The sequence below is a fragment of the Gordionus sp. m RMFG-2023 genome, chromosome 1, assembly GCF_954871325.1.
Source record: "Gordionus sp. m RMFG-2023 chromosome 1, tfGorSpeb1-WG-v2, whole genome shotgun sequence".
Taxonomy (NCBI): Eukaryota; Metazoa; Nematomorpha; class Gordioida; order Chordodea; family Parachordodidae; genus Gordionus; species Gordionus sp. m RMFG-2023.
The window spans coordinates 68,865,070-68,884,000 of NC_088775.1; the positions used below are offsets into that span (position 1 = coordinate 68,865,070).

The window sequence follows — 18,931 nt, forward strand, 5'->3', positions numbered from 1 at the left end:
TTTTTTTAAGCATCTAATAAAAATATTTCAACATTACACCTCTAGAAAAAGTTTATAATTTAGGAAATTAATATGTATAAAAATAATCAATGTAAATTATGGACAATTTATTTGATCAAATTGAATATTTATGAAAAAATATAATTGTAAAATTAATATTATATGTAATTATAATGCAAAAATAATAATGAATCGACATTTTCTGGATTCAAACACGTTCTTCTTGTTCTAAAAATCTTCCAGCAATGCTAAATCCGCGTTCGGAAGAAGCACTAGTTGCAGGAATTGCCAATATTTTTCTTGCTAATCTTGATAGCTTTGGCAAATCTCTTTCTTGCCGTATCCACCAAAGTAGGATATCCGTTTGAAGTATATCCTCTTCCTCAAGTGAGATCTTTAAATAAAAGTGAAAACAAATGCAGATTGCAAACCCAAAAAAAGGAAATTTTAAGAGGAAAGTTTTATTACATTCCCATAAAAGGAAATTTTTAATAAACAAAAATGTTTATTTATTTAAAGAAAAAAGTTTTATTGTTGTGTTTATTACATAATATAGTTAGGTAAATGTTCTTCACTTAAAAAACGATTGGTACATTAAAAAAAGAAATATTGTTATAGATCATTTAAACAATTATTTATTTTAGTGTTTTTTTGAACAAAAATTTTAAATTTCCTTAACCCGCCCGCCCATTGTTTAAATTTCTTAACCCGCCCGCCTAGCCCGCCCATAGTTTCAAATTTTTTAACCCGCCCGCCTGCCCATTCTCGAAAATTTTTTTACCCGGGCTTGGGCGGGCGGACCGAAACCTTGCCCAATGCAGCTCTAGGGTGTCCACCCATTATATTTAACTTCAGTTGCATTGTTCTTATTTTAAAATCGTAAAGTTGCATTCTGTTTATAATAATATTGGGGTCTAGTTTTTAAAAGAAATTCAGTTCATTCTGGGTTTTATTTTATAAGTTGGGTTTTTAAATTATTCATAACATATCTTTTTTGATATACCCATAAAAATATTTTGAAAAATAAAAACCAAATAAACGAAGAAAATAAGTAGGATTTCCTTATTTTTTTATTATAAAACATGAATAAAATATAAAAGTTTAGTCTAATCACATAAATTTATAGTATTTTTTTAAAAAACAATGTTAATCAATAAAATTTATACATATAATTTTTAAGTATATGTATGTTAGTTCAATTTTATTAAAATGTAGTCAGCTGTTAAATTCAATATTATTTTATCTAATATTTACTAATGGTAAAAAATTATATATTTTTTTTTTAAATTTTCATCTGATAGGCTCGAGCTCTTTGTGGAATTCCCTATGCTGAAAACGTTTTTGACATGAGCTAATGGAATTGCCGATAGTGTTGTTAAATTGCTCAGTCAAATTAAGTTAGCCATAAATTGGGTCAGGTTTGAAGTCAAATGATCCGAGCCTGACTCAATATGATGTCTTCTCAATTATTTAACATAATATTTCATCTAATATCTTTGAAAAGTTAAATGTTTTTAAAATCAATAAGGATTCTTTTGATTTCTCTGTTTTGAGTCTGCTATGTCAAAGATTTCTAAAACCTCAAAGCTTAAGAGGAAGTTAGCCCTAAAGGAAAATATAAATTTTTTAACTATTTTCTTTTCAACTGGATAGTTTTTAATTTTAGAAAGGAGTTCTAACTTCGTGATATAACAAAAGTTGACCCTGACATTATCTCTTAGCAAAGAAAATTTAAATAATTTTTGAGCTGAACTTTAAAAAATATTTATTTAAAAAGTCATAACTTCTGAGACCAGTGTGTATAGTAAGAATAAGATAGTTAAACTTAGACGCCACAACAAATCTACTCTTACCCTTGATAATGATTTTCGGTACTAGAAAATATCTAAGTTTTCTCCACTATTAATTCTAACTCGACAAGGAAAATTCAAAAAAAAATTTTTAAATATAAAATTATGTAGGTAGGACTCCATGTAACAGAGAAATAATGTGTAGAAGACTGGGGTTAAATCAAGATTTAACTATTTGCAATAAATTTTTTATTTAGCCCAAGCGGAATTTTATAATTGTATATGTTAGTATAACATTAGGCTACAAAAAAAATTGGGGTTTTTTATTTCACCTGGACGTTGAGATTTAGTCGTTTTTGCCACCATGCCTCGATAAGATGGGATGGCATATGGGGTAAAATATTAAAACCGAGAAAACATACATCATTTATTTTATTGAATAAAATTTATAAATTATAGACAGGAATTACATTAATTGGAAGAAATTGCAAAAAAAATTAATCTATACTAGGCAAGTATAATTAAAGTCATAAACTCATCTAGCGTGTGGGATGAATGTGTTATACATGGAATCAATTCTTCATTGCTTATTAAGAGAGTTGAGCCCGGAACTCTTAGAATCACATCAAACTAAGAACCGGAACAATAATCCCATTTTGATCTTTTTTAGGAACCGAGAACCCTTTAGAAAAATATTCAGAATTAGTCCACGTTCCAAACTGATTTTTATCTACCAAATTTAGTATAATATAAAACATATACCATTTCAAATTAGGGAACAGTGCTGAAAAATGTTTGAAAGAAACAGCTAGAAAAATAATTGTTATGATTTTTTTTAAATGAAAATTTTAAATTGATTAAGAAACATTTTTTAAAAAAAACGAATTTTATTAAAAATGCTTTAAATATGAACGCGTTTATTTTCACCACTAGTTATAAGTATATTTAGTTTCCTAGAATACTTCAATATTATCAGTATAGTATTTTAAATGAGAAAAACTTTTAAAATTTACATATAACTTCAATTGCCATCTGTTACCCCCATGATAAAAAAAACTGTAAATGATTATATTACCGATTCAAGGATCAAGTCCTTATAAAAGCTCGAGAATTGCAATCAAAAATCGAGGGCAAATTTTCTGAAAAAAATTATGCGATAAATAATCTGTAGGCGGAAAATGATATAAATTTCTTATCAAATCCAACAAGGATTTAATATTTGATAACTTATAACTCAATCATATAGAAACCAAAAGGTATTTATTATAATTTACTTTTTAAAAAGGGTCAATTCATTAGCCCCCTCCTGAATAAATATAGAGAATCAATCCGTTTTTTCAAATATATCTGTTGACCTAATAATTTTAATGAGTAATCATTGTGGAAATTGTAGTGCCTAAAGAAGCTTCTCTAGGTTGAAGTTTATTATAACATGCTATAAACGCTCTTCTATTTTTCAAGATAGATTTTGCGATGTCAATAGAAAATGTGCTAAACAGTTTAAAATGATCTTCAAAATAAAAAATCTTCAAAAATTTTGATCTTTGAAAAATTTTAAAATAAGATTTTTGTAAAACGAAGATTTTTTTGAGAGTGCTCAAACAGGTTTTTTGATTTACCTAAAATTTCGATTTTTTTTTGTAAGAAATCTTTTATAAGTAAATTTTTGTGATTTTTACGCATAAAAAATCTTTCATATTAAAATCATAAATTTTTAAAAATGTGATTTCGATCTTTTTTAAAAAAATCTTTAATTCTAAGATCTTCAAATATATTTTGCTTAAAACTTTAGGCAAAAAAAATCTTCAAAAAATTTTTGAAGATTTTTTTTTCAACCCTTGGTTAAATAAAATATAGATGTATCCAATGAATTAATAATTTTGCAAGAATTAAATTTTATATATGTGAGAAGGGCAGGCAAATGATGGCCCCAATATTTTTAAAAAAAAGGGTTGGAGTAGCATGTTTGATTTTTAAATTTCATGTCGGTCATTTTTTTATCACATATTAAATCTTTTTCACAAATATCAAATTTAAAACGTCATTTATCTTAAAGATTTTTATCATCCAGATCTAATGATATCTGACTCAATACAATTTTAAAATTCAAAGTCTTAAAATGCAGTTTTTTTATATATTATTTTTACAGTTTTTTTTTAAATCCGCGCTGTTTTTTAAATTATCTGCATAGTTTTTTAATTAAAATGAGCAGCTTTTTTTATATTAATAAAAAAAACTTAAATATCGTTCTGGAAATTAATTTTTTTTTAAATAATATTTTATTTGCCCAATTAACTCTCTTGAACATGTATCTTAGGAAAGAGAGTAAGGTCAAAGTTAGGTCATATGAAAGTTAGGGTTAATATTTATCAAGAAAAATGGGGGTTAAATACTTATATTTTAATGGGTAAATTTTTAAAAATAATTTTAAAAACTTAACAGAATAAAGTACTGTGCATTTAATTAATTTCAAAACTGTGCAACTAATTATTTCATAACTGCACATTTTAATTATTCTACCGAGCATTTATATAGTACCCTTTAATTAAGTTGTATTGAAATCCAATACATCTTGCATTTTAATAGATTATTACATGTACTTTTACTACGTTGGTGATGAATTAAGATCTTCACTAAAATTAAATATGGTAGGAGTAAAGGTATTAGAAGGCATGTCAAAGAAGTTTGGAGGGGGGGGGGTTGTTTTTTGTTAATTTTGTTCAAGATATTTAAATTCTTTGCTATATTACATTAGGGGGTTAATGTCATTATTGGTTAAATCGGGGTGTAGAAATGCCTAGATCATATAATATAGCTCTAATTTATTACCTCATCAGTATTACAGGTCTTATCGTAAGTCGGCAAAGACAATGAAAATTATTTTCTGAAATTAAAAACCTTCATATTCAAATCTTGCATTGTAATTTTTCTTTATTAAATTTTGATAAAATTATATATATGTGACCCCGATTTTTTCAGTTACTGGGGTGAATGTGATGTAGTTATAAATAATTTGATAATTTTATATAGTAATATAGTAATATAAATATTAGTACGATCTAATATCTGTATATTTTTTGAGATAAGATTAGAATTTAAACAAATTACAATTATGACAATGGAATACGTTAAATAATATATATCTAAAAACTAAAAAAGGCTTAAATCAAATTTTAACAATCATTTGTCCATAGTTAGTTTAGTTTCCTATAAATTTTTTTAAAAATAATAATTCAAAAATCGTTAAAAGATGATTATATAAGGTCTCTCCGTTATTTATGCATGATATACAAAAAATGTGTGTTATAAGATTTACGATAAATTAATATAATGTACCACTTGGAATACAATAAAACAAAAAAAATTAAATTAGAATGTTTATTTCGTGATTTGGTTCATAATTTCGAATCATAGCTAATAAAACAAAATGATATTATCATAGATAATAATTTTAATACCTTAAGAGTTGATCTGGCAAAAAATTTAAGTCCAAAGTTGGAATATTTTCTTTTAAAATTTTGAGAGAGTTGACAAAATTTAATTTTTGCCAAAATTTGGATCTATATAACGACATAGGAAAAAAAATGAATTAATATATGATATTGTTTTCTATAATTAATTTATTAATTACTCATTCTGAAAACTAGACGATAAAAAAACTAACTATAATGAGAGAATAGACTAAATTTTACTAATCGTTTTCCCATTTATTGTTTTTAAAATATTATAAATTATTTTCGATTTATGTTAATCTACAAATTTTGATATATTTATAATAATGAGATCTTACACCATAAAGGGTCTGCACATATAACAAACCGTACGAAACCATAAACTGGGATGCACCACATAAATACTTTTTATATTTTTTTTCAATCTAAAAATATAATAGTTAGAAATTATTGATAGATTCTTTTTAAACTTTCGTAGATGTGTCAAGGTACTCAAACTCAATTTTTTTTGTAGGCAAGTAACTTCGTCTTCGTCATTACTGCTCAATAATCTTGAGGGTAACTTACCATTCTTTTTAAAGTAGTTTCTGCAAAAATTAACATTTTGATCAAGCAAAACTTCATATCCTTGCCTTCCCATAAAATTTTATAAATGAACGACATAAATAAATAAATTATGTTAACACTATATCAAACTTTTGTTCCAATAGTCGATAATATTTCAACAACCATCTGAAATTAGGTAATAGGTTTTTAGGCGCTGATCCCTCAAAAAATATTATTATATAATCATCCTCGACTAGTATATGCAGAGTTTTTACTATGTAACTATGGATATTTTTTTTTAATTTTAATATTTGTCTATAAATTTACAAGAATAATTGTTCCATTATATATTCGTAATTGGGGGTAGAGCGGCATGGCAAATAACACGCATAGAGACATACAATGGGTGTACTTTTGTTGTCCTCAAAGTATCCTGTTACATGATCAAAAAAATCCTAAAATATCGCTACTTGATTAATATAGTGTTCTATCTACATCTGGATTAATTATAGCCATTTAAAACACTATCGCTCTCTGACTAAAACTATAAGATATTTAAACTTTTTTTTTAAATTTTTGATATACTTAAACTATGCCAATTATCTTTTTTTTTATATACTATTTTTTTTATGAAAATGGCAAAAAAGTGATTTTAAAATCATTATGTCAATAAGAGTGAGTAAAAGGCTTTTTTATGTTCCATCTATGGTTCAAACTAGGCTTAGGACAAATTAATACGAATCGAATAATAAATTATTCACATTCAATTCATTCAAAAGAAGCGAATAACCCCTCCCCCCTCTCTAATATAGAGTATTATAGTTCTCAAAATGCATTTTAATCTGAAAATGTATGTTTTCTTGAAGTTTATTCCCTATTTAATGTTTGAAGGTCCGTGAAGTTGTAGGAACGATGTAAGGATCAATTACCAAAACCTATGCCATTATTTAGAGTCTTAATTGATCCTAATTGATCTTCAAACCAGACATCAGCGGAATCAAAGATTATTGAGTTAGCAAAATAATGAGAGTGCGAAGATTTGCAGCTGTAGGAATGATTTGAGGATCAATTACCGAAATTTATACCATTATATAGCCCGATAATTGATCCTAATTGATCTTCTATCCGGAAAGCAGCGGAATGAACCGTTACTGAGTTATGAGCAAAATAAGAAAGTGTTGGCACTTTGCCAAAACCGAAAATATAAAAGATCACGATCTGAAACTTTACAATTATTTAGGCTTTTGTGCGTTAATAATTTCCAAACCGGATAACGATATCACTAACCGCAACCGAGTTATGACCTGTTTTTAAAGCGTGAAGTTGTAGGAATTTTTTTAAAAAGTGAGGATCAATTACCAAAAACTATACCAAATTGTGGTGCGTTAATTGATCCTCCAGAATCTTTAAACCGCATATCAACGGAATAAACCGTTCGTGAGTTATAAGCAAAATAGAAAGGTTTTGGCATCTTGCAAATTAAAAATTTGAGCAATCATTTTTTTAGTTATAGCCAATATTCAGTACCTTAATTGATCCCCCGTATTCTTCAAACGGAATGTCAAAAAAATTAAAGGCTATTGAGTTATAAGCAAAATAATGAGAGTGCGAAGATTTGCAGCTGTAGGAACGATTTGAGGATCAATTACCGAAACTTATACCATTGCCCGTTAATTGATCCTAATTAATCTTCTATCCGGAAAGCAGCGGAATAAACCGATACTGAGTTATGAGCAAAATAAGAAAGTGTTGGCACTTTGCCAAAACCGAAAATATAAAAGATCACGATCTGAAACTTGGCAATTATTTAGGCTTTAATTTGTGCGTTAATAATTTCCAAACCGGATATCGATATCACTAACCGCAACTGAGTTATGACCTGTTTTTATAGCGTGAAGTTGTAGGAATTTTTTTAAAAAGTGAATTACTAAAAATTATGCTAAAGTGTGGTGCGTTAATTGATCCTCCAGAATCTTTAAACCGCATATCAACGGAATGTGCCGTTCGTGATTTATAAGCAAAACAAAAAAGTGTTGGCACTTTGCCAAAACCGAAAATAAAAAAGATCATGTTTTGAAACTTGGCAATTATGTAGTATTCAATACGTACATTAACAATCACCAAACTGGATATCGATATCACTAACCAATACCGAGTTATAACCATTTTAAAAACGTTAAGTTGGCGGAAATATTTAAGCTGTAGGAACGATTTGGGGATCAATTACCGAAATATATATCATTGTATAGCCCGTTAATTGATCCTAATTGATCTTCTATCCGGAAAGCAGCGGAATAAATCGTTACTGAGTTATGAGCAAAATAAGAAAGTGTTGGCACTCTGCCAAAACCGAAAATATAAAAGATCACGATCTGAAACTTGGCAATTATTTAGGCTTTAATTTGTGCGTTAATAATTTCCATACCGGATATCGATATCACTAACCGCAACAGAGTTATGACCTGTTTTTATAGCGTGAAGTTGTAGGAATTTTTTTAAAAAGTGAGGATCAATTACTGAAATTCATGCCAAAGTGTAGAGCGTTAATTGATCCTCCAGAATCTTTAAACCGCATACCAACGGAATAAACCGTTCGTGAGTTATAAGCAAAATAGAAAGGTTTTGGCAACTTGCCAAAATTAAAAATTTGAGCAATCATTTTTTTAATACTACATAATTGCCAAGTTTCAAAACATGATCCTTTTTATTTTCGGTTTTGGCAAAATGCCAATACTTTTTTGTTTTGCTTATAAATCACGAATGGTTCTTTCCGTTGATATGCGAACGCTCTACACTTTGGCATAAATTTCGGTAATTGATCCTCACTTTAAAAAAAAAATTCCGCCAACTTCACGTTTTTAAAACCGTTATAACTCGGTCACGGTTGGTGATACGGATACGCGGTTTGGTGGTTGTTAATGTACGTATTGAATACTACATAATTGCCAAGTTTTAAAACATGATCTTTTTAATTTTCGGTTTTGGCAAAGGGCCAATACTTTTTTGTTTTGCTTATAAATCACGAACGGTTCATTTCGTTGATATGCGGTTTAAAGATTCTGGAGGATCAATTAACGCACCACACTTTTGCCTAATTTTTAGTAATTGATCCTCACTTTTTAAAAAAATTCCTAAACTTCACGCTATAAAAACAGGTCATAACTCAGTTATGGTTAGTGATATCGATATTCGGTTTGGAAATTATTAACGCACAAATTAAAGCCTAAATAATTGCCAAGTTTCAGATCGTGATCTTTTATATTTTCGGTTTTGGCAAAGTGCCAACACTTTCTTATTTTGCTCATAACTCAGTAACGATTCATTCCGCTGGTTTCTGGATAGAAGATCAATTAGGATCAATTAACGGGCTATACAATGATATAAGTTTCGGTAATTGATCCCCAAATCGTTCCTACAGCTTAAATATTTCCGCCAACTTAACGTTTTTAAAACGGTTATAACTCGGTATTGGTTAGTTATATCGATATCCGGTTTGGTGATTGTTAATGTACGTATTGAATACTACATAATTGTCAAGTTTCAAAACATGATCTTTTTTATTTTCGGTTTTGGCAAAGTGCCAATACTTTTTGTTTTGCTTATAAATCACGAACGGTTCATTCCGTTGATATGCGGTTTAAAGATTCTGGAGGATCAATTAACGCACCACACTTTGGCATAATTTTTAGTAATTGATCCTCACTTTTTAAAAAAATTCCTACAACTTCACGCTATAAAAACAAGTCATAACTCAGTTGCGGTTAGTGATATCGATATCCAGTTTGGAAATTATTAACGCACAAATTAAAGCCTAAATAATTGCCAAGTTTCAGATCGTGATCTTTTATATTTTCGGTTTTGGCAAAGTGCCAACACTTTCTTATTTTGCTCATAACTCAGTAACGGTTCATTCCGCTGCTTTCCGGATAGAAGATCAATTAGGATCAATTAACGGGCTATATAATGATATAAATTTCGGTAATTGATCCTCAAATCATTCCTACAGCTGCAAATCTTCGCACTCTCATTATTTTGCTTATAACTCAATAACCTTTGATTCCGCTGATGTCTGGTTTGAAGATCAATTAAGACTCTAAATAATGGCATAGGTTTTGGTAATTGATCCTTACATCGTTCCTACAACTTCACGGACCTTATGTTTGGCGCATTCTGGATTATATTTTTTTATATAACTCTATAATAGTAATGAATCATATTATCAAAGGGATATATTTTTGAAAATTTTGATTTTGGTGTTTAGGAATAATTCTAACAATAATATTCGATTTTTTACATGCAAATGAGAATTCGATGTTAGATTAGTAAGAAGATAAATTCAGATAAAAAGAGTAAAAGGTTAGGATAGATGAAGGTAGAATAAAGTATAGGAGTGGTTTGTGAATTCGGATGGGAGAGGGGGGGGGGTATAATGGCCACGGGGATAAGGTAAAATAAATTTCTATAAGGGATTAAATATTAGATAAAGAGGGGAGAGTTTTGAGTGAATGCAGGTGAGGAGGGAAGAAAGTATGCTGGGTTTTTTGGAGAGGGAGATGGAAGTAGTGGCCGTCAGATAAAATTTAATATATAGAAGCAAATGAAGTTCAGGTAAAAGTAGAGAGTATGAGATTTGAATGGGTAAAAATGAAGAACTAGGTCTGACTGACTAGGGTTGGAGACAAAAATAGAAAGTTTTGAATTTAAAAGGATTAAACAGTTATTTTTTTTAATATTTCAAAACCAAAAAATCATTCATAAAATAAAAACCAAACTTGTATTTGTTTTATCCCTGTCGGAATATTGAAATTTTACCATTATAAACATTCATTAATATTATAAAAAGTTGGGAAAAGAGCCTTGTTTTTATCTCCTTTCTTTTCTCACTAAGAATTTATATACCCTTATCTTAGGTACTATAACTGACAAAACTCTCAAACGCTACCTTTTTCCAATTAATGTAGCTTGAATTTCTTTTATAAATTTGAAGAAACGATTTTTAAAATATAAATATTTTTGATTAACATCTCATAAAAATAATATTTTATGATTGGTTAAGCAAATAAAACCCTATAATAAAAACAATAGGTCAAAAGGAGAGAGAACTTTATTTGGCTACAGAAAAAACATTTAAAATTAATATTTCGGGGTTTTTGAGCTTAAAGAGAAGGAAAGAACCACTAGTGTTGTTAAACGGCTCAATTTGAGCCGATTTATAAAAACGGCTAACTCAATATTTTATCCAGAAAAATATTATGCAGGCCTAAAGATTTTGCTCATTGATAGCACATGGGATTGAACATCTATTAGCGAAATCTCGATGCTTAGGCAATATCTTCTTAGCTATATTGTTGAGTTAGCCGTTTTTAAAAATCGGCTCAATCAAGCCGTTTAACAACAATAGAAACCACTAAGAATAATATTTCGACCCCAACTCAATTCGACCAAAAGTGGAGATAGAACCCTATTATAATTAAACAGCGAAATGTAGAATATTTTTTACCTCCGTGTGAAAATATGCGTTTATAAGGCTCAATTATTTCGGAATCCAGCCTATAATTTATATGATCATATAAATCTTCTTCCAGTGTTAATTCCTTCATTAAAGGATCTTGTCGGAGAATTTCAATTGAATTGGCTTGATAGGATTCATTAATAAGGTTGGTTAAAGGTTTCGATTGGGTAGAATTTAACTCGTCAGGTTTATTATCTAAAAGCCTTGAGTTTGTTTCAAAATTGGAATCATCTGTTTTAGTGTAATCCTGATTATCCGACGAGTTTAATTCACTATCATCATCACTCTTAATATCTGATTTGGAGAAATTATTATTAAACGAATTTATTTGCTGTAACATAACGTTTTGAAATATAACTTTATCATTTTTAAAATGTTCAATAATAATTTCACTAGTTTTATCTATAATTGGACTATTTGGAGTTATGGTTATGGTAGGACAGGCTAAGAATGATAAACTTTCACTAAATGCTCTCTTAATCGGAATTTTTGGAATTTGTTTTGGGATATCATTATAAATAATCCAATCATTTACCTGATATTTTGGATTGCTATAATTATCGAGAGATTTGTAACTAGCTATGGTATTATCTTTTTTGTAATTTTTAGCTGGCGGTGACGTTTTACTTACATCAAATTTTTCGGAAGAAAATTGGTTTAAATTTTTTATAATCGATTTAGCTGTATTTTCCGCCAATTTATTGTAACAGTTGAAATTAATTTTAATCTCACTGCTTACATTATTGATGTGAGTAATTTTATCGTAGGATGAAGCAGGAAAACTAGCATAATAATCTAATGATGATGAAAATTTAGGATTCATCAAAATAGAAGATTTCAATTTCACCTTTTCAGTCAATAGTTCATCCTTGAAAGGTTTTATTTTATCTCCGTTCAAATGTTTATCCATTGTTTCAGCGTAAACTTCTCCGTTCATTTCATCGAAATGATCGTAAAACAGATTTTGAGTGGGTGTTTCATAAGGATAACTTTTTTCGCCAATATCATTCTGCAGTGAATCTTTAATATCATTGAATTTATTTAACGAGCTTAGGAAACTCATTTGGTTTCTTAATATGGTTTCTTTTAAATTATCCTTTTCACTAATAGATGGCGGATAAGTTTGCGAATCATTATAGGGATTGTATTTATTAACTCTTTCTTGATTTAATAAGGTATTAATTTCAGGTGCTATGGCTAAGTCCTTTTTAGAATTATCAAAAAATATATCTATAGAGTCAGATAGCTTTAATTTCAACAAGTGTTCATTTTTAGAAGGAGCTTTTGGTGTACCAATATGCTCATCCTCTATTTCGTTATATACTTCCCCGTTTAAATTGTCTAAATTATCATAAAAAATATCCAAATTTTCTTTATTTGTGTCTGAAAACATATATCGATCTATGTCATTTTGAAATACATGGCCTATTTTCATTGGAAATTTAATCACACCATTTGACAAATTTTTAAAATCGTAATTATTGATCTCATTTAAAAAGGGATTGTTTGAATCAATGCTGTTTACTACATATGCTTCACCTGGTATTTTATCATCCATTAAGCGAGAAAAACTTAAATGATCACTACAGAGTATAGATTTAGGCTTAAATAAATCATTTTTTTGATAATTCCCATTCAATTTTGATAAGCTTTTTAAAACAGAAGGGGATTTAGGACACAAATTTACATCTAAGTATGGGTTTATTAAATCGGAATTTCCCTCTTCTTCACTTAAGTTTATAGCATTTTTTAGAGCGTTATTTCCTAGTTTTTTTGCTAAAACGTCTAAAGAAGATATATATTCGTCAGGCAATTTGGAATTGTCTTCAAATATTAGTTGATGGGAATTCTTTCCATTTATTGATTTTATCAATATATTGGCTATATATGTTTTGAGACATTTATCATTAGTATCGGTATAAATATAGTCGTTTTTACTCTCCGATATTAATTTTATATTTTGACTTAATTTTTCATCCGATACTGATATCTGTGGCAAAGAATAATTCGCAAAATTTTGAAAAGCATCTTCGCGCGAATTTAAGTCTTCATTTAACAATTGAATTTGATCGATGAGATTTTCAATTTCATCGTCGAGTTTTATTGGTTTATTATAGTTAGTTACATAATCAAAATGATTCTTATCATTATCACATTTCGATATATTATAGTTAAAAGTTTTTGGATTATTATTACCAAAATCTTCTTCGTATGAATTTATTAGGTTATCATTTTGAAAATTCGTTACATCAGGGCTTCTTTTCATTAGTGGTACCCCTACATTTTCCAAATTATCAAAATTTTCGGGAAGCACTCCTACAATTTGTATTTAATAATAAATATTAATAATTTAATATTTAAAAAAAAACTTAATGAGTATTTCGATTCGTCATTACGTGGTACTCCTTTAAAATAATTTAGATTTAAATAAAATATATTATAAATAATTTACCAGTATATTTAGCGTTTAGTTGTGTACTATCAAAAGGTCTAGAATCATCCAAATTAAAATAATCTCCAATTTTAAATACTGTATCTGCATCATATACTCCATTTTTATTTTGTTCAAGTTCTTCATTATCCTCCTCAATTGAATTACCATCAAATGTGGGAATGGGAATCATATTTTTCTCGAAAGAAGATTCATCTTCATCAATCTTATCAAAATTTAGGAATTGTGATTTATTAAATTATCGATAAGTTTCATTTTTTTTCACTTAAAAGTGTTTACATTTAAAAAACAAAATGGTTATGGAAATAAAATTTTGGCGGTTTTATTACCCTAATTTAAATATATTGCCATGTGGAATGATGTGCATTTAGTTTAGATTAATTTTTTTTTAACTAAAGTCCACTAAAATAGATTTTTCTAAGAATCTTTTTAATAGCAATATAACATAGACCTCTATATATACAAACAATTGGAAAGTTTATATATCCAATTTTAGTTGTTGGTTTAAATAGATTAAGGTAATGTGCTTATAATTAATACTCTTTTAGTAAGAAGAATAGTTTTTAATTTATATCATTTTTGAATGTGTTGCTGGGGATTATAATATTAAATATTCATTTTTATGGAATATTATTAATTTATATTTATATAAAATCATGCATATTTAATTAACTCATCTGAGAGTATATTAAACTACTAGCGAGCTTATTTATTTAATCAACTTAAAAAGTAATGAACAAAAATTCTTTTATTCGTTAAAGTATAAACAGTTAAATTGATAAATATACATAACGACAATAATTTTCACAATCACAACGACGATTAACATCTAATATTCATTAAAAAATATCATTATAAAGAAATTATAAATCTTAGTTTCATGCAATATTTATTAAAATATATTCTAAATTGAATATTGCTACAAATAAATTATACCATTATTTTTATTTACTTTTTAAATAAAATGGCTTAAACATTGACACAAAATTTGAGAGCATGCTGTACTATGCCAGGGGTCTTAAGAATCCAATCTTTGTGATCGGAGATCACAATTTATTTTTTTTAAACTTTGATGTTTCTGAAAGAAAAATTTTTCCCTATTTCCATAAACTTAAAAAATATTTCTAAGCAAGATGTTGTTTTAAATTAGCTTACCAAATATTTTTGTAACATAGGAATGATATGTTTCCTAGTAGCTTTTACGTTGAGTTGATTGAAGAGAAATAATGAACTACCTATATTGCCATCGTCAAACTTGGTAAAGGCAGTAGATATGGGGACTAAACCTAATTCGTTATTATTAAATTCAGTAAGATAATAAGGCAACGTGGATAGAAGATCTAGATGAATATCTTGTGCGGCACAATATATAGCCATGTCCCTGGCTATTTTTCCTAGGTCACCATTCGTATTTTCACCATTCACTTTTTCGAGATTTATACCCAATATAAGGCTTGCGTTGTAACAATTTGCTTTACAAAACGAATTCAAGCTATTTAACATTGAAGACCCCCTAGTTGTTAGAACAACCTTTGAATAAAATATTTTTTTTATAAATAATATGTGTATTGTATTTATTTTATATAATTAAGCACAATTTATGTTTTTAAGAATTATTAATTAAATAAAATAGATATTAAAGTAAGAAAAACTTTTAACAAATAACAAATTATTCAAAATATAATCGTAAATAAACTTGAGCTAAAACTGGAAAGGAAGAAACAGCTATCTTAACAGCACCGTTAGAGTTGGCGACAATTTTTACATCTTTTAACAATAGTTCGATGTCACTAAAACCTAAATAAGAAATTAGAAGCGTGCATATTTTTACCAATGGAGAAAAAATCAAAGCAAAATTATATACAACATTTAACTTAAATATACCAAGTTCATAATAAAATAAAAACCAAACTTCTCTATAAATCTATTCCGAGCCATATAAATCTTCTATAAAATAATTCTAAAAGGTAACCTACTTAAAAGAAAGCATCTCTAAGGATTGAGTCAATGACTGTTTTGTAGCATTCAAATAAAAGAAGACCATATTAGTATTTCAAATTATGATGATATTAATTTTATAGCAAAAAAATGAAACAATTCATCAAAAAATATGTTACAAGATATATCGCATTTGGCTTTGGTTAAATTTTCGTACAATTTGTCTCGGTCTCCAGCGAGGCCTGGCAAATGGCTTTGCAACCTTTCAATCACCTCCATATCTTTCATAGTAGTCCTCCCGGCATCCGAGCTCAAACATATGGTGTCAAGTATTATTGTGGCTAATCAAGTTTTTATTCAATAATAATTTTTTAATATGAGCAGGCCTATCAAAAAAAGCCTTTTTTAGCACGATGATAAAAGTGAATATTCTGTGCTTGAAAGTTATAGATAATCATATCATAATCTTATATATATATATATATTATATTACCTAATATTTATTAGGATTTGTGTTCATAATAATAACTTCATGCAGGGTTGGGAAATATAAATACTTTTTGGTATTTATATTTAGTAACTATTTCAATATTTTAAATAATATTAAATATTTGTTTTAAATAATAAAAAATAAAAAGTACTTTGTATTTATTACGAATTCGCGATTTTCAGAAGAATACAAATACATTTTTTATTTTTAAAATGAATATTACCTAGACCTGTGCGCCAAAGAAACTATCGGCGACCGGCGCGAACTTCAAAAATCTAATTGGAGGCCGGCGGCGCGCCGATTTTTAGCCGCCGTCAACCAATGCGGCGTAAATCAGCGCAGTTAAAATTTTATAATATATATTTCTTTTATTACTAATAAATTTTTTTGAAAAAAATAAAATAAAATATACACTGACCTATTTCGGCATATTTTTTAATCTTTATCAAAAGAAAATTCATTATAAATATAAAATCAATTTCGTAATTTTATAATAATCATGTATAAAAATACTTTTATTTAAATTTTCGGGACATAATGATGTTTTCCTTGAATTCAAAATCCACCCCGTGGTAGAAAAAAACTATTTCACTGGGCAGGCGTGTAACCAATGGGGGGGGGATTCCCCCCCCATTGCAAATTTGACTGTTTTCATAAATATCATTTTAAGCTAATAAAATTTTTACCCCCCCCCCCACCCCCCCTCTCCCACTTCCAAATCAAAATTTTACAAATATTTGAATATCAATTTTCCAACATATTATTCAAAAATATTAATAAAATGGAATAATTTTAGTCAAAGAGATTGAAATCAAACGGTAATTTATTTTATTATTATATATAATTATTTTATTAAATTCAAAATTATTAGTGAGTAAGAATTAATAAGTATTTTTAATAATATTTTAATTATTAATAAATATCTATAAAATATTTTTCATTTTTATTTCCATTTTGTAGAACAAAAGAAATAGAAATACAAAAGTTAAATAAAACTGAGCATGAAAAAAAGTAATGTGTCGTCAGAAGCGATATCATTATTGAATTCAATTGATCAATCATAGTTTATTGCTGCTAGTTGCATCAATAAATTATTTTCCTATAGCTCACTACTTTGTAGAAATTTACAAAAATCAAATTTAGATTTGATTCAGGTTATTGATGTGGCGGAAAATATATATGAACAGGTAGATACAATATGAATGAATGTAGATGTCATAATATTTATCTAGACGTTGAATCGAAGGCTAAATTTTATGATATAACACTAATTAAACCTCGTTTAGCACCTAGGCAATTACTGAGATGTAAAATAAATATTGGCTCAACTGAAGAATATTATAAAATATCCATTTTCAACCCATTCTTAGATACTTTTTATCGCAAATAAAAGTGCGGTTTTTAGATAAAAAACAAGTCTTTAGCAATCTTCAAGTTTTATTACCCAAAGATCCTTCTTCGTTTTCTAATGCCACTATTAGTAAAATTAAATATTTAGCAAAATTTTATTCCTATGATATTGATACTGAAATAAAAAATAAATTTAATCAGTGATTGAAATATAAATATTTACTACGTTTAGCTATTTTACCTGAGCATGCTATTTGTTAAATTTATTATTTGTTGAATTGCTAAGTCGCCGAATTTCTAAGTCAAGATTTTACGTAATCTTAAATAATATATTTCCTTAATGCTGAAATGGATTTTCTTTTTTTCAATTTTATTATTTTTCATACAACTTTTTTATTTCATTTTTCGAAGAAAAAAAAACAAAATCTTTTTCAAAAAATAAAAATTCCAAGAATTGGTCAAAAAAAATTAGTCACAATTCAAAAAAATCGATAAAAGAAAATAAAAAATAATTACAATCCAAAAAATCGATAAAAGAAATAAAAATAATAATATCTACTTAAGATTTCATAACATCTCCCTTTTTTAAAAAGATTTTCTAATTTGATCCTTATGTCTCTTCCATTGGCCCTTAGCGGTATCCACAGTAATGAACTTCCCCGATCGGCCCACTATAGTCCCCTTGATCCACTTTACTTTGTCACTATAAGTTTTCGTCCATACTGATTGTCCTATCTTGAAAAATGTACCTCTTTGATCTGCGTGCGTATCGTCTCCGAGCATTCCGTCCAAACATTATCTGTGCAGGGGTTTGTCCTGTAGTCGTGTGCTGGGTGTTTCTATAAGCTAATAAGAATTCGTTTAAATTATCGTATTTGTGATTGGTTGCATTTTTCTCCGTGGCAGTTTTAACTGTTCTTACCATCCGTTCCGCCTATCCGTTGGAGCTCGGGTGGTAAGGAGGGGTCAGTATGTGCTTTATTCTATGTCTCTTGCAATATTCTTTGAATGAATAACTAGTAAATTGCGATCCGTTATCTTATACTAACGATTCCGGATATCACCATCTAGAAAATATTTCACCTAATACCCCCATGGTTCTCTCTGATGTGGTGGCCGTCATTCCTTTTACCTCAACACATTTGGTAAAAGCGTCTACCAATATTAGCCACATGGTGTTTTTGAACGGTCCTGCGAAATCTATATGAACTCTTTGCCACGGTCTTGTCGGTTTCTCCCAATGGTGATCTTATACTTTTGGAGGATTGTTTGCCCATGTATTACACGATTCGCATTGATGGCATAGTTCTTCTATTTCACGGTCGATTCCGGGCCACCATACATTTGCCTAGCTAAGCTTTTCATTCTGACGATTCTTTGATGACCACTATGTAATTCGTT

The 18,931-nt window shown here is 28.3% G+C and overlaps 1 protein-coding gene across 10 annotated transcripts in view; it reads right to left on the reverse strand.

Annotated features, from left to right (window-relative positions):
* Positions 1 to 291: 291 nt before the first annotated feature.
* The window catches only part of LOC135931132 (uncharacterized), a 45,113-nt gene continuing 26,473 nt past the window's right edge, over positions 292 to 18,931 (reverse strand). For 8 of the 10 annotated variants that reach the window (XM_065468026.1, XM_065468021.1, XM_065468023.1 and 5 more), the window contains 12 exons: positions 15,870 to 16,031; positions 15,449 to 15,549; positions 14,908 to 15,282; positions 13,753 to 13,957; positions 13,670 to 13,705; positions 11,289 to 13,616; positions 6,116 to 6,221; positions 5,939 to 6,070; positions 5,713 to 5,874; positions 5,581 to 5,667; positions 5,249 to 5,350; positions 292 to 394 (listed from right to left, as the gene is read on the reverse strand). In XM_065468026.1, coding sequence (XP_065324098.1) covers positions 304 to 394; positions 5,249 to 5,350; positions 5,581 to 5,667; positions 5,713 to 5,874; positions 5,939 to 6,070; positions 6,116 to 6,221; positions 11,289 to 13,616; positions 13,670 to 13,705; positions 13,753 to 13,957; positions 14,908 to 15,282; positions 15,449 to 15,549; positions 15,870 to 16,031 — 3,887 coding nt within the window. In that variant the 3' untranslated portion in view covers positions 292 to 303. Of the gene's footprint in view, positions 395 to 4,804; positions 5,205 to 5,248; positions 5,351 to 5,580; positions 5,668 to 5,712; positions 5,875 to 5,938; positions 6,071 to 6,115; positions 6,222 to 11,288; positions 13,617 to 13,669; positions 13,706 to 13,752; positions 13,958 to 14,907; positions 15,283 to 15,448; positions 15,550 to 15,869; positions 16,032 to 18,931 lie in introns of those variants that run through there. The other 2 variants (XM_065468025.1, XM_065468024.1) reach the window with 2 other exon arrangements.